The 14,289-nt window shown below is 38.2% G+C and overlaps 1 protein-coding gene and 2 long non-coding RNA genes across 8 annotated transcripts in view; 2 read left to right on the plus strand and 1 right to left on the minus strand.

Annotated features, from left to right (window-relative positions):
- Positions 1–4,864, minus strand: part of LOC108582432 — a 27,819-nt gene extending 22,955 nt beyond the window's left edge. Inside the window, exon 1 of the long non-coding RNA XR_002517628.1 lies at positions 4,792–4,864. This is a non-coding gene — a long non-coding RNA (uncharacterized LOC108582432). The remainder of the gene's footprint in view (positions 1–4,791) is intronic.
- The window catches only part of PTAR1 (protein prenyltransferase alpha subunit repeat containing 1), a 49,492-nt gene continuing 39,567 nt past the window's right edge, over positions 4,365–14,289 (plus strand). For 2 of the 6 annotated variants that reach the window (XM_009188912.4, XM_003911789.5), the window contains exons 1-2: positions 4,367–4,545; positions 13,383–13,552. In XM_009188912.4, the coding sequence (XP_009187176.1) occupies positions 4,460–4,545; positions 13,383–13,552 (256 nt within the window). In that variant the 5' untranslated portion in view covers positions 4,367–4,459. Of the gene's footprint in view, positions 4,546–9,694; positions 13,252–13,382; positions 13,553–14,289 lie in introns of those variants that run through there. The other 4 variants (XM_009188910.4, XM_009188915.4, XM_021927540.2 and 1 more) reach the window with 4 other exon arrangements.
- LOC110741438 lies at positions 4,554–7,193 on the plus strand. Its single transcript, XR_002517627.1, has 2 exons — positions 4,554–4,858; positions 6,077–7,193. It is a non-coding gene; the product is annotated as an uncharacterized LOC110741438 (long non-coding RNA).

The following is a 14,289-nucleotide window of genomic DNA, read 5'->3' on the forward strand; positions in this document are numbered from 1 at the left end:
GATCTGCCTGCCTCGGCCTCCCAAAGTGCTGGGATTACAGGCGTGAGCCACCATGCCTGGCCTAACAAAATTTTTAAAGATGATCATCATTTCTGTTGATTTTTCTTATGAATTCATAAAATACATCAATACTGTGGCTTCTTGGTTAATATTTTGTTACCCTTCTCCTATTTCTTTGCTAGTAAGTTCTTAAATTTTAGATTTTAAGATAGTGGATAGGGCTGAGGTCTGGCAAAATTTAAGATATAGGTAACCACAATGACAATATAATAAGCCATTCAAAATTGGGCATTACTTTTTTTGAGATGAGGTCTCGCTTTGTTGCTCTGGCTGATCTTCACACCCCTGGATTCAAGCAATCCTCTCAGCCTCCAGAGTAGCTAGGACTACAGAAGTGTGCCTCTGCACTTGGCTACTTAATTTTTGTAACGGAGGAAATAAGGCTGTTCTTTCTGTAATAATAGCTAGCATATGGTAGAACATATTTAGTACTATTTGAATTCTATTTTGTAAGATGTTATCAGAAAATGGGATTCAAATAAAAATAAATGGAGTGATAAACAACATGTCAGTAATGTAAGCAGAATAATACAAAGCAAAGATGGAAACGGATGACAAGACATCTTAATTTCTTCACAAAAGTCATTAAAACTACTTCACTGTCCTCCTTCCCTCCAGGGCCCTCGAGACATACATTAGGTTTTTCATTGTAAAAGTTTGGGATATCCAGAAAAGTATAAACAATATATATTTATTGGTCTTAATTATCTCAATTCTATCATACGGAGCTAATCATTGTTAACATTTTAGTTTGTAGCCCCCCCATCTATTTTATATATATGTACAATTATATCTATATTATGTACAAATTATACTGTATATGTGAAATTAGGATTATATTGTATTATATTTGTATTTGGTACTTGTTTTGGTCATTACATATCCACATTTTCCTCTATCATCAATTAGTCTTCTAAAATAACAAACGTGTGGTTTTTGGGAGTGGGTAGGAAGACTGTCAAAATATATTCACAACCATGTAAATGATAATAATAGATATGATCACTTAAAAAAATCAATATATCTGTAAGAAAATTAGTATGCACATGAGATAGTTGGCTAATTAACAAATACATCAGCTCCTTATTAATATATACTTTAAAAAACTTTTCTTAGGCCAAGTGCAGTAGCTCAAGCCTGTAATCCCAGCACTTTGGGAGGCCAAGGTGGGTGGTCAGGAGTTGAGGTCAGGAATTCGAGACCAGCCTGGCCAACATGGTGAAACCCAGTCTCTACTAAGAACAATTAGCCAGGTGTGGTGGCGTGTGTGTATAATCCCAACTACTCAGGAGGCTGGCACAGGGGAATTGCTTGAACCTGCACCACTGCACTGCAGCCTGCATAACAGAGTGAGACTCCATCTCAAAAAAAAAAAAAAAAAAAAAAAATCTTAAATTACAAGTGTTACTTTGCTCTTTACATTGCATAGTCAAATTGTCCTATGAAAATACCTCTAACACTTTGGTATATATTCTTCTATTTATAATGTGATTTTCAATTATCTAAATAGCATCTTACCATATAAATTCATAATTTAATCAATCCCCTTTCATTGGGCATTTATTTACTGTATTTTATTATCAATAAATGAACATAAATCTTGTTCTTCGACAAAATCACGCTAAATTTATTATACCCTATTCTTGTATACATATATATATCATTATTGAGGATTCATGAATTTCAAATCTTAACTTCTTTGGACTTCAGTTTCCTTATCTGTAAAATTAGAGAGTTGGTTCAGAGTTGTAATTATGCTCCCTTTCTTTTAAAAAAAAATACTATAAAGAGTTTTCATGTGGAGAGGGCATACACAGAATCATACAGAGGAATTCTGTTTCTGAAATACCTGTTTTACATCAAAATTTGGGGACAAACTTTGCTTTTTTCCCTGTTAAATAAAGTCTTTGGGGGAAAATCATTATTTCTGAGTGTGCTGCTTTGATCTCTGCCTCCAGAAATTGGGATTTATTTCCCACTGCCATTAGGATGCAAGATCCTGATTAAGAAAACTTACTAAGTTTAAGAATTTTAATTTAAGAACTGGTCTTACATTCTTAAACAGGGTATTTAAAGTTGCCTTTTGCCTTGGAATCTAAACACACACATTCCACTCTTTTCACTGTTTCACTCCAGAACTTGTTATTGGTTAAAGTTTGTTTGGTTTTACTAACTCTTTTCTTTTTCTTTTCTTTTTTTTTTTTTCTTTGAGATGGAATTTTGCTTTTGTTGCCCAGGCTGGAGTGCAGGGTGCAATCTTGGCTTGCTGCAACTTCCATCTCCCGCGGTTCAAGCGATTCTCCTGCCTCAGCCTCCCAAGTAGCTGGAGCTACAGGCATGCACCACCACGCCCGGCTAATTTTGTATTTTTAGTAGAGATGGGGTTTCACCGTGCTGGCCAGGCTGGTCTCGAACTCCTGACAGGTGATCCACCCACCTCGGCCTCCCAAAGTGCTGGGATTACAGGCATGAGACACCGTGCCTGGCCGATTTTACTAATTCTTAAATCTGTCCCACCTCACTGGCTACAATTTTGTGAAACTTCTATCTCCTTTTTTTTTTTCTTTTTTTTTAAGAGGGAGTCTTGCTCTGTTGCCAGGCTGGAGTGCAGTGGCGCGATCACCACTTACTGCAACCTCCTCCTTCCGGGTTCAAGCGCTTCTCCTGCCTCAGCCTCCCAAGTAGCTGGGATTACAAGCATGTGCCACCATGCCCAGCTAATTTTGTATTTTTAGCAGAGACGGGGTTTCACTGTCTTGGCCAGGATGATCTGGATCTCCTGATCTCGTGATCCTCCCGCCTCTGCCTCCCAAAGTGCTGGGATTACAGGTGTGAGCCACTGCGCCTGATCCTATCTCACTTCTTTTGCAACTAGAAGGCCAAGTCCAGCCTTTATAAACATACCCACAGGAAATACTGACCACTGAGTATAGTAAATTTATATTTTTCGTTTATATTTCTCATTCACTTTACATGCAATGGATAGTTTTTAGTTTTACAATCAGAAAAACGACCACAAATGCTCCGCATATGTTCACATTAAACACACCATGAACTTGTTCTTTTTTTTGTTTTTTTTTTTAAGTTTTTTAAGATACAGATTTCTTTTTTTTTCTCTTGGTTTTTTTAAGACGGAGTCTCCCTCTGTCCCCCAGACTAGAGTGCAGTGGCGCGATCTTGGCTCACTGCAAGCTCCGCCTCCCGGGTTCATGCCATTCTCCTGCCTCAGCCTCCCGAGTAGCTGGGACTACAGGCGCCCGCCACGCCTGGCTAATTTTTTTTTTTTTTTGTATTTTTAGTAGAGACGGGGTTTCACCGTGTTAACCAGGATGGTCTCGATCTCCTGACCTCGTGATCCGCCCGCCATGGCCTCCCAAAGTGCTGGGATTACAGGCGTGAGCCACCGCACCCGGCCAAAGATGCAGATTTCACGGGTGGAAGAATAAAACTGAACTAAAGGCAGCCAGATTTTTCTACCACAGAGGAGCAAAAGAAAACCGGATACACACAAATTTTAGTTATGGCATTTCAAAATCCTAAATAAACTAGAAAGCTCGTTTTTCCTACAAAAATTTATTTTTGCTGTTATGAGCAAACCCTGTCAGAGTCTTGATACTTTTTTTTAAATTCCAAAATTGACGCAAAGGCTACCAAATGTAGTAGAAAATGAAATCGAAAAATTTAAAAACGATTTCATTTCTACTTCCTACATCCAGATGGCAAATAACTTTTCCTTCACTTTCCTTTGTCTTCCTTTAATAAATTTAAGAATTTTAATTAATGTTTTTAAAAAGGGCTGCTTTCAGGTTCAGAGACCAAAATTGGCACAGTTAGAAAGGAGGTCACCAATGCGGTCAAATAGGGACTCGCTCCGCCGCAACGCCTCTGGACCTCTTCATCTCTCTGGCTGGGAAAATAAAGCGGACAAGCTCTGAAAAACGCCCAGGACTAGACTAACTGTTAAGAGGCCCTGCACCCTCAGTTGAACATTCCTTCAAGAGTGCCCGGGGACCTGGCCAGGGGTGTTCAGGCAGGTGTCTGACTCTCGTGGAGTGTGTCTTGAGGTTCCCTTTCTCCTCGGTCCCGAGTGGCCTAAAAATTAAAATAAGAAAATCGGCGGCCTGAGAGAACTTTGCAAACACACGTGCAGCATCTTCTCTGACGCTTAGAAAGTCCGTTACTCGCGCGGAGGCGAACCCCTCCACTCACTGGGAGGCCACCAGCCCTACTTAACGCCACGCCCAGGCCGCCGACAGGCTGACCCGGAAGTGCTCGGCGGCGGCTGCGGCGACGGGGGCGCGGCCTAGCCGGTGCACCCGCGCGCGCGCTCTCCGCGGAACTCCTGCTGGCGGCCCGGCTCACGCGGAGGCGCGCCCGAACAGTCGCGGCCGCCGCCAACATGGCCGAGACCAGCGAGGAAGTGGCGGTGCTGGTGCAGCGGGTAGTGAAGGACATCACTAACGCCTTCAGGAGGAACCCGCACATGTGAGTCGCGCGCCTCCGCCACCTCCGAGGGTCGTCGGGAGCGGGCGGGGGCGGGGCCGAGCGTCCACCCGACCTCGGGCGGCGGGCTGACCACGGGTCCTGGCCCACGCGCCCTTCTAGGGAGGAGGCAGAGCCGTGTCGGGCGCCGCTGGCCGGGCTTTCCGCTACCGGGACGCGCTGGCGGACGAGTCCCTAGAAGTGACCTCGAAAAATGGAAACGGAACGACTTTCTCTCTCGCTTCCCACCTTTTCATAGGAGTTCACGAAACTCCAAAGACTTCCCCCGTAGGTCCACATCCTTCCTCTGTTTAAGGTACACGGGCGCACGCAACAATGTGGGTCTGTGCATACCTTGTAAACAGAACTCTTGAGATTCATCCCGGTCATTGGCAAGAGGGGGTAACCGATCGTCTTAGTCTTAATGAGCCCTAAACCCCTCAGTTTACTAACTAAAGGTGGTTTGAGGCTGCTTTTGACTTTCGCCTTACTTGCCACAAAATTGTAAATTGACTCCGATAAAACATTGTGTTTTGAAGGTGAACGGAGCATTCTCAAGGGAAGCTTCTGTGGGCGCGGTGTGGAGTCTGGGATAATGCAAATGAAACCTCGATACTTTTTAGCATAAGCGGATTCATAGTTACAAGGAGCATGTTAACTCATTTTTATCCCAGCACTGCTGCCCTCTTTAACGGGACACTGCAGAACTGACACATGTATCTCTTCCGTTTTACTTGAAGTACTCTTGGAAGATACCACTAGAGTCTACTTTTTGTAACACTTTGCTTTTGTGTAACAAGTGAAAAGACTATTAGAGAGAGAGATCTCCATTATACAAAGGTGTAGGGAAGAAGCAACAGTGTACCTCCTTTCCCATACCTCTTCCTCCTCAAAGAAAAGAAACATGGCATTCAGTTCTGCATTATGTTCACTTTAGTTGTTTTTGGAGTTTATTTTTACTTTTATTCTTTAGACTGGAACTCAATTTTTTTTTTTTTTTAAGTATTCTAACAGGTTCAGCTTTTCTGCCTAAAAAAGTTGCCAAACTTTTATCTTACCAAAGTGTTCTTTTCCTCCAAGGAGATGATTGTAAAAGAGTTAAGAAGCTCTCGGATGTTTGCTCCCTTGTGGCACAGAATTGGAGACGTGCAACTGTGCCACATTAAAAACAAAACACTGCTGGCCTCAAAACACACCTGCCACCTCTGACAGCATCCACTTCCCTCCCCCTTATGACTGCTGCCTTTTTCAAAATGAGAGTGTTTGGAATGATTTCCTGGCAGTATCCATAGTGGTTGCTGAGCCTTCTAAAGAATGCTTTGATGCCTTGCTGTATATCAGTCTTTCGATTTCTTTTTGAGAATGGGAGCCTTAGTGCAAGTAAGAGACAACCTCAAAAAAAAAAAAAAAAGTTGGACAAATGAAGAGTGTATTTTCTCATCACTGGTATTATTTTTCTAGAAGAAATTGCAGCAGAGATTAGAAGTCTAATAAAAAATATCGTAATCATCTTATGTTCTCTTCTTTGAGGTAGACTAAAAGAGCATCATTATATTTGAAGAAACCAAGATTGAATGTTCATTGGCTTGGCAGTTTAACAGTGCAGTTTGGAACACGTCCCAGTTCTTGTGGATCACATTTACGGAAGCTCTTAAAGGACTTTAATGCCCCTCCCTAATCCTTTTTCTACTGTGAAACCTCATCAATATATTCTCAATGTATAATTTATTAGTAATAAGGGTTTGGCTCATTCGAGATTTAAAACTTTGAGATAAGTTGGATATTCGGAATAATGAAATGATTTGTAATATGGATCTTAAACATTTGAATAGCTTACCTCACTGTTTAATACTAGTCATCAGCTATATTTGAGTACATATTCCCCACAGTAAAACTATTTTCAATAATATTACTATGCATCTTTTTAAGTGCTTTATAATTTGGGCTTTTGAAAATTGCCTGCACTTTCTTCCCTTAATTTAGCCCATTTACTCCCAAAATAAAGAGGCTATGTTTCTTTTCTTTTTTTTAAAAAAGCATTGTTTATCTGTGACGTTTGTATCTAACTTTACTGTATCTAATTACACTTTCAGTATTATAAAAGTTTCCTTCTCCAAACTTAAGGTCGGTTGTAATTTTATTAGCCAACATCTACTTCATTAAATACACTGTTTGTTTATGTAGAAATATTTAGCCAGAAGGAGTTGAGGATGCAGTGGTGAGATGTGGGTTTTGTTACTGTATGATGTGAATAGGTACCTTCTCAGCCTCAGTGTCCTCTTGATCTTGTGAGGCTGATGAGAACACAGGAAAATCACCTCACACAGTGGTACTTAGTTGCCACTCAATAAATATTAGACCTTCCCTGAATCTCTGTTCCTCACCAAAAATATATTGGCCAAATAATTGGTGAATATGAAGCACTTTATAAACTGGATAATACTATATAAATGCTGTTTTTATGGTTGACTCTTAGATAATTATATCGGATTCTCTAAAACGGTAAACCTGACCTAGGGATAGTCTTTAACTTAGTGTATGGACCCTGTGCTAGTGTAGAAGACAACAGTTTACAATGTAAATAGTCATGTTAAAATTATCTTATTCAGCAAGTTACTGTTTTTTCTATTAAACATTGAACTCTCCCTGTTTATGAGGTGTTGTGGGTACCATCTTTACTTTGTGAAACAAGTTTAAAATACAGTTCTTGAACCCAAGGCACTAACAGAAATTTATGTAATGGTGGAAATTTTCTATGTCTGTGCTGTTCCCTATGGTAGCCACTAGCCATGGTAGCTATTGAGCAATTGAAATGTCCCTAATATGGACAGGAACCAAATTTTAAATTTTATGTAATTTAAATTGATTTGTACGTAGTGGCTCCATGTGCCCAGTGACTACTGTGATGTGTAGTGCAGGTGTAGATGAGAGCTAAGACCAACTGCATGAATAGTAAATTAACACTCCAAAGTAGTTTATAATAAAAGCTGGATAGCAGCATGGTGAGCAAGTGCTATGGGAGTCTAATAGAAGTGGAGAGGAGGCTGGTTATGTCTGGGATAGGGCTCTTAGTGGAAATGGGTTTTAAGCCGAATATTAAAGTCTGGGTAGGATTTGTAGTCTCAGCGGGAGCCAGAGACCTCCATAGGGAACAGTGAATTGACTTAAAGAAGCAAACTGTGACTGAGAAGGTACAGTAGGGCCAGATTATGGAAATCCTTGACACTCATTTAATTTCTTTCATTCCATTTATACATTCTGCAAAAGATTACCTCTGTTTGACAGGCACAATGCTGGTCTCTGGGTATACAGGGTTCAAAGCTGGGTGGCTTAATGAACAAACCAGACATGGTCCCTGTCCTAATGGGATGTTAAGCAGTCAACATACAGATTATGAAAACAGTCAGAAAAAGTAAGAAAGGTACTTAGATTAACAACATGGAGGCCTAATTTAGAGTATGAGGTCAAGATAGTTCTTTCTGAGGCAATAGCATTTAAACTGAATGAGACATGAGGGGTGAAGAAAAGCTGGCTCATGGATGCACACTTCTAAGGCAATGGGTAGGCACCAGTGAACATTATTTAGTAAAGAATAATGAAAGGCAGTTTTAGATTGTCTGCAAGGTGAACTGAAGAATAGAAAGCCCGAGTCTACTGGGCTTCTTGTATCTGATTTTTATTTATTTAAATAATAGTGTAGTATAGTGTAAAAATTTGAGTTTAGAGTTTGACAGTCTAAGCTGTCAAACTGGATTTGAATCTTTGCTTGTCATTTATTAACTGAGTAGACAGACAAGACTCTTCATCTGTAAAATGGGATCAGAATTCCTACTTTATGAGATTATTGTGCAGAATAAAATAGTATATGTAAAACCTAACCGTGCATGGCAAATAACAAACAATAAACAGTAGTAATTTGTGTAGCTTTTTCTAAATAAGGTCAGTAATATAATTTCAGTGAAACATTAAGTTGATAATCTTTGGAATTAATGAGAAAGCCTATAAGGTTTCTGAAGTATCTAAATCACCAGGAGAATTTTAATTATCAATATGCAAGGGTCAGTTCATTTAGATGTTTTACTAGCTTTCCTTTTTGGTAATGCTGGAAAGAATTCCATTTCTTTTGGGGGGTGGGAGCAGAACAAAACCCAAATAACTACTGTTTAGATTTAAAATGTTTTTACCATTTCCTGAATCCTTGGACTGTTTTCTGTTTGGTTGCTCTACATTACAGGATTCAGTTTTAGTATTTGGGTACCATCCATCTCTCTCAGAAGGTAAGCTGGTTGATACAACTTTTGTAGATAAGTGGCTGTATTCTAGTTGGTGGTGTTTCTGAGAAGTATAGATAGGACAAGCTATCTAAACATGAGGAACAAAGTCAGTATCAGTGTTACATGAACTGTGAACATCATCTGGAAGCCAGTGAATGGATCCCCATTGTGATGTGAGGCACTCAGAGAGATGTATCATAGTGTGATCTTAAGTAAATGTGCTGGTTTATTCCACATTGCTCTGCCTTTGGAGCAGCCTGTGATGAAGGTAACCTAAAAAGTGAGTACCATTAGAACTTGATTGCCGTCCCAAACCATTATATCTTTAAAAATCCTACGATCTTCTTAGTTATGCAGGTAATTGAATACCTTGTTAAATACTAGGAATATAAATGGCCAGAAACCTCACAATGTAAAAGAGTGAAATTTATTGGTAGTGAAAGAGTGCAAACATTGCTCTCATAAGACTATTTTGTAAAGAAATAACTGGAGATATGTTTGATATTTATCGCACATTCATTGCAACCATTAAAAATATCAAAATTGATTATGTGGGAAAATATTTAATGCGGATTGCTCAGTTTTTTCCCTAAAGGATTATAGAATATGTTCAATATGATCCCAGTTTTTGAAAATACTTAGGAAAAAAGGATGTATACCCAGCTGGGCACAGTGACTCACACCTGTAATCCTGACACTTTGGGAAGCTGAGGTGGGAGGATCACTTGAGGCCAGGAGTTTGAGACCAGCCTGGTTAACATAGTGGGACTACATATCTCTCTCTCTCTCTCTCTCTCTCTCTCTCCATATATATGTATATATATATAAACTTCTTGAGCCCAGGAGTTGGAGGCTGCAGTGAGTGAGGATTGCACCACGTCACTCCAGCCTGGATGACAGAGCAAGATCCTGTCTCAAAAAAAAAAAAAAAGATATATACCCAAACATGTTAATAGCTAAAGAGGGATTGCAAGTGACTTTTAGTTTTTGTTTTTGTTTTTGTTTTTCCTGAGTTTTCCCAGTGTTTCTTGAGTATAGAATTAGAACTTAAATTTACAGAAAAATAGAAGGAATTGTTCTAAATCCTGTTTTGCTCTTCGTTCTAGTTTCGTGGGTTTAGGCTAAGAATTAGGAGGCCCCGATTCTTAACTTAGCCACTAGCAATATGACCTTAGGTAATCCTCATAAACCTCACTGGACCTCAGTTTCCTCATCAGATTAAATGACGGAGGAACGCAGTCCCTTCCAACTTTAAAATGATTCTGGAAGGAATCCTATTCGAAATTGGCTAGAAAAAAGTGGACTGTGACTTATGGGATGAGACACAGAAGTCTGAAGTCAAACACACTATTATTTGGAAGCTTACTGACCTATCTGTCTTTATAAAGTACATGTAATGTGTTTTAGGAAGCAACATAACACTGTATCTTAGGGTCACATAATTTGACAAAGGCTTAAATTCTTTGCCTCGGCTTTCCATTATCTATTAACCAACACACTCTACTGGTGGACTAAAGGCTCTTAAATGGATTAATGGTACTGTATTTCATCTTTGCCTAGCACTTTGTAGTTTGCTACTTTCTTCACGTGACATTATTTGGTTTCCATAACAGGCAGGGAACATACTATTCCTGTATATCAGATGAGGGTACTGATGGCAAGTGACTTGCCAAATTCTCATTGCTTGTCAGTAGATAGAATGGAAACTAACTAGAACTCTGGACTTCCAATCAAGTACATTTGTCTTTACACCCTACTACCTCTTTTCATGTGTTTTCCCCTTAGTGTTCTACATTATCTGTTAAGACTGTTTTTATTCTCCTTACATGAAAATAGCTGCTAGGTTTCTCAGTCATAAAATTTGAAAGCTGGGTGAAATCTAGCCCATTTCCCTTACTGGAGATATAATACAATTCCAGCATTTTACAGATGAGGAAACTGAAGTCTATAGAAGCCAAAATGACATGATATTGATATGTATGTATATGTGTGTATGTGTATATATACCTATTTCCATCCAGGACTTGGACACATGCTGTTTTCAGTATACTTTATTAGGAGAAAATCAGAGATAATGTTTTTTTAGAGGGTCAAGAAGTGAAAACTATTAATTTGAATATTATCACTAAAGTACAAGAATAATCAGCTTTTCAGGAAGCAGTTATTGGGTACCTGCTATATCCAAGCCATTCTTATTTTATAAAGTATTTCTTGAAAGAACAGCCAGTCAAAGCAGTGTGTTTTTTAATTGTGCCAGATGGCTCTTTTCTGTAGTTTAGATACCAAATTATTACTTGGGCATTTTAATCCTAGTTTAATTAGTGAGCAAGATAGGTTTTTATATTGTGAATTTAAGTTAAAAAAAAATCCCCCCCAAAAACAAACCATACCTGGAAACAGGATTCTTTTATTCTTGTTACTATAACATTTATATTGTTGAATCTTGCAGTTCTTTGAAGTGTTGTAAGTAGACTGTTATATCTCAGAGAACAGAATTTCCTGAAATAATCACATTGAGTTTATTTACTTATTTACTTATTTATTTTTACTTTATTTTTAAATATTCTTCATGTAGTAAAAAACAAACATCAGAAAATACCAGAGATTCAGTCATATATTAGTCAAATATAGCCAGATATGGCTAGGGGTCATAGTAATGAATTAGATAGATTTCAGGATACCACCAAATAGAGATGCAAAAATATATTTTGAAATACTGGGCATTGACCTCAGGTACTCTTTCAGCTTTGTCCATATTCTTCCTATAGGACTTTGTTTATATTATTGGAGTGGTAAAGTGGTAACATTTTATTATGGATATTAACACAGCTCCCCAGCAAGACTTTAGCTCTTTGAAGTCTGAGACCACTTTGCTTTATTCTTTTTGAATTTTAAAACCTAACAAAGTACCCAGTACATTGTAGTTAATCAGAAAACTTATGATAGTATTGATATAGTATATCAAAACACTTTTGAGTCAACTGAGCCAATTGTAAGGATAAAAACCCATAGATCGCACAGCCTTCTTGAGAGTTAAATTAGCTTGAAAGAATTGTTAGTGTCTTGCAACCCCTAAGATACCCTTTTTATTGATAAATCCCTGTGTCACTAATGAAGTGATCAGTAGAAAGTAGATTACCCCTAAGCTATCCAGTTTAGTTTCCAGGAGGGGTTTGATTTTAAATCCACAGCCTCCTACCAATTTGTGATAGTGGCCAAACAAAAAGACAGGGTGTTTCTCCTACTTTGTAGTTGAACCAGTTTCCCTCTTTTTAGGTCTATCAAACCACTGTGGTTTTGGTAAGGGGATGCCAGGGACATAATACATAATATCACACACAAATTCCGAAAACCAGTTCATTATTCTGCTTTTTAAAGACATGTTTAAAATATCTATATAGACACTGTAAAAACATTTATTTCAACTACTCTTATTGTTAAAAAGTTTCTTGTTATTCATTAATTAAACAGAGGACATTCTGATTGAGAAAGGATCCTTTGTGTAGGCAAGAATTATAACTTCCTTTAGAGTTGAAAGGCATGTGAGTGTGTTTTGCACACATTTTTTATGTTTGCTGGTTCATTTACTAAGTAAGTCAAATGCCCCACATGTTGTTTATTAAATCTCTGCCTTTAATGCAGATTTTCAGCTTAAGTTGAGGTGGATTGAGGGATATAGATGCTACCACAGATGAAAATGATTGAATTCTGAAATGTATTTTGTGTTTTAACATTTGGGTGATTTTTTAATTCAGGAAAGTATAAAGAAGAAAAAATGGCCCAAAATCTCACTGATAAAATAACTTTTTTTGATTCTTTGTTTCTGGTCCATATGCATTTATTAGCAAGCAAGCATAAACACATTTGTTAACATTAAAAAAATAGAAATACATACAAGTTATTAGATAATTGAAACTGTATAAAAATAAAATCCTTCCTTAACACCTTTCTCTCTCCAAAAATGTCTTGTTATCCTTCCAAGAAAATTTTTAATGCATTTATATATCTTCTAAAGAAATTATACAAAAGAATTTGTGCTGTACACTGTGTTCAGCATTTTGCTTTTTTGTTTTTCTTTTAATATATCTTGGCAACTTTTTTAATATCAGCATATGCAGATCTACCTTATTGTTTTTTAATAGCTTGATTATGTGGATGGGCCATATTTATTTTACTAGTCTTGTATTGATAAACATTTAGATTGTTTCTAGTTTTGTTGCAACATTGCAGTGAACATCTGATTCATATATTTTGGTATGGGATAATTTCTGAGCAGTTGAATTGCTGGATCAAAGGTATGTTCATTCAAAATTTTGAAAGACTTTTTTTTTTAAGTTACCATCCAAAGGCAAGACCAGTTTTCACTCCTGTCTACAGAGAGTACAGCATACTCGTTTTCCCATACCCTTGCCACTATTAACATCTACCAATCCCAGTAAGTGAGCTAAATAATATTTTTAAGGAAGGGGGAAATATGTGGGGTTTTTAAAATACTCTGAAATTAGAAAAATGTTGAAAAGGTTAGTATTCTTATTTTTAATTCTTTTTTATGTTTTACATATTAAGAGATGAAATTGGCCTGATCCCATGTCCTGAAGCTAGGTATAACCGGAGTCCCATAGTCCTGGTTGAAAACAAACTGGGTGTGGAGAGCTGGTGTGTCAAGTTCCTTTTACCATATGTCCACAACAAGCTCCTTTTGTACAGAACAAGAAAGCAATGGCTGAACAGAGACGGTAAGTATGAATCATATTTTCTTCTTTTAGTTTTTAAAAGCGACACGGAATACACTAGGAAGAGCCCTTGTCTGATCAATGCCAATCCAGGTTGGCATTCCTGGATTCTAGTTCTGGCTCTTCTGTTCACTGTCTCGGTGGGTGCTAACCTTTCTGTCAAGTGAGTAGTTTGGACTCACCTGTACAAATTTTACAACCACAGTGATTATATGGAAGCCCTCAAGCAGAATTTCAGGGCACCTCCTGTAACAACAGCAGTTCAGATTTTATCTGTTTATTTATTGGGGTCATTTGTAAGATTTAATTTGAAGGAAAATAATCTGAATGTCACTGAAGAAGACTCTAGTCCCTATAGGCTCAGTCTCTGGTTTCTAAACCTTTAGTATTTTATAGGCAGCAAAACTCATTTCCATAGCAGTCCAAGTGAGATAATGTAGGCATGATGGTGGTAGTGATATTGTGAACCAGCCCAGTGATTTATGGATGCACCATTCCGCTGCAAATTCCAACTGAGCTCTGGCCCTTTGTGTACTGTTCTTGTGCTGAAATGAGCAAAACAAAACTATCCAGCATTTGCTTCTTCCATTTCTCTCAGACAGTTTTTTTTTTTTACTGCATCAGACAATCCCTAATCATTCCATCTGGTCTCTTTTCTTGGTGTTCTGCCATATTAAGCCTCCGTGTGTACAAATTCTGTTTATCGTTGTATGCCCACCTCAGGTCTCACTTTTTGGGAG

This window comes from Papio anubis, chromosome 13 (genome assembly GCF_008728515.1).
Source record: "Papio anubis isolate 15944 chromosome 13, Panubis1.0, whole genome shotgun sequence".
Lineage (NCBI taxonomy): Eukaryota > Metazoa > Chordata > Mammalia > Primates > Cercopithecidae > Papio > Papio anubis.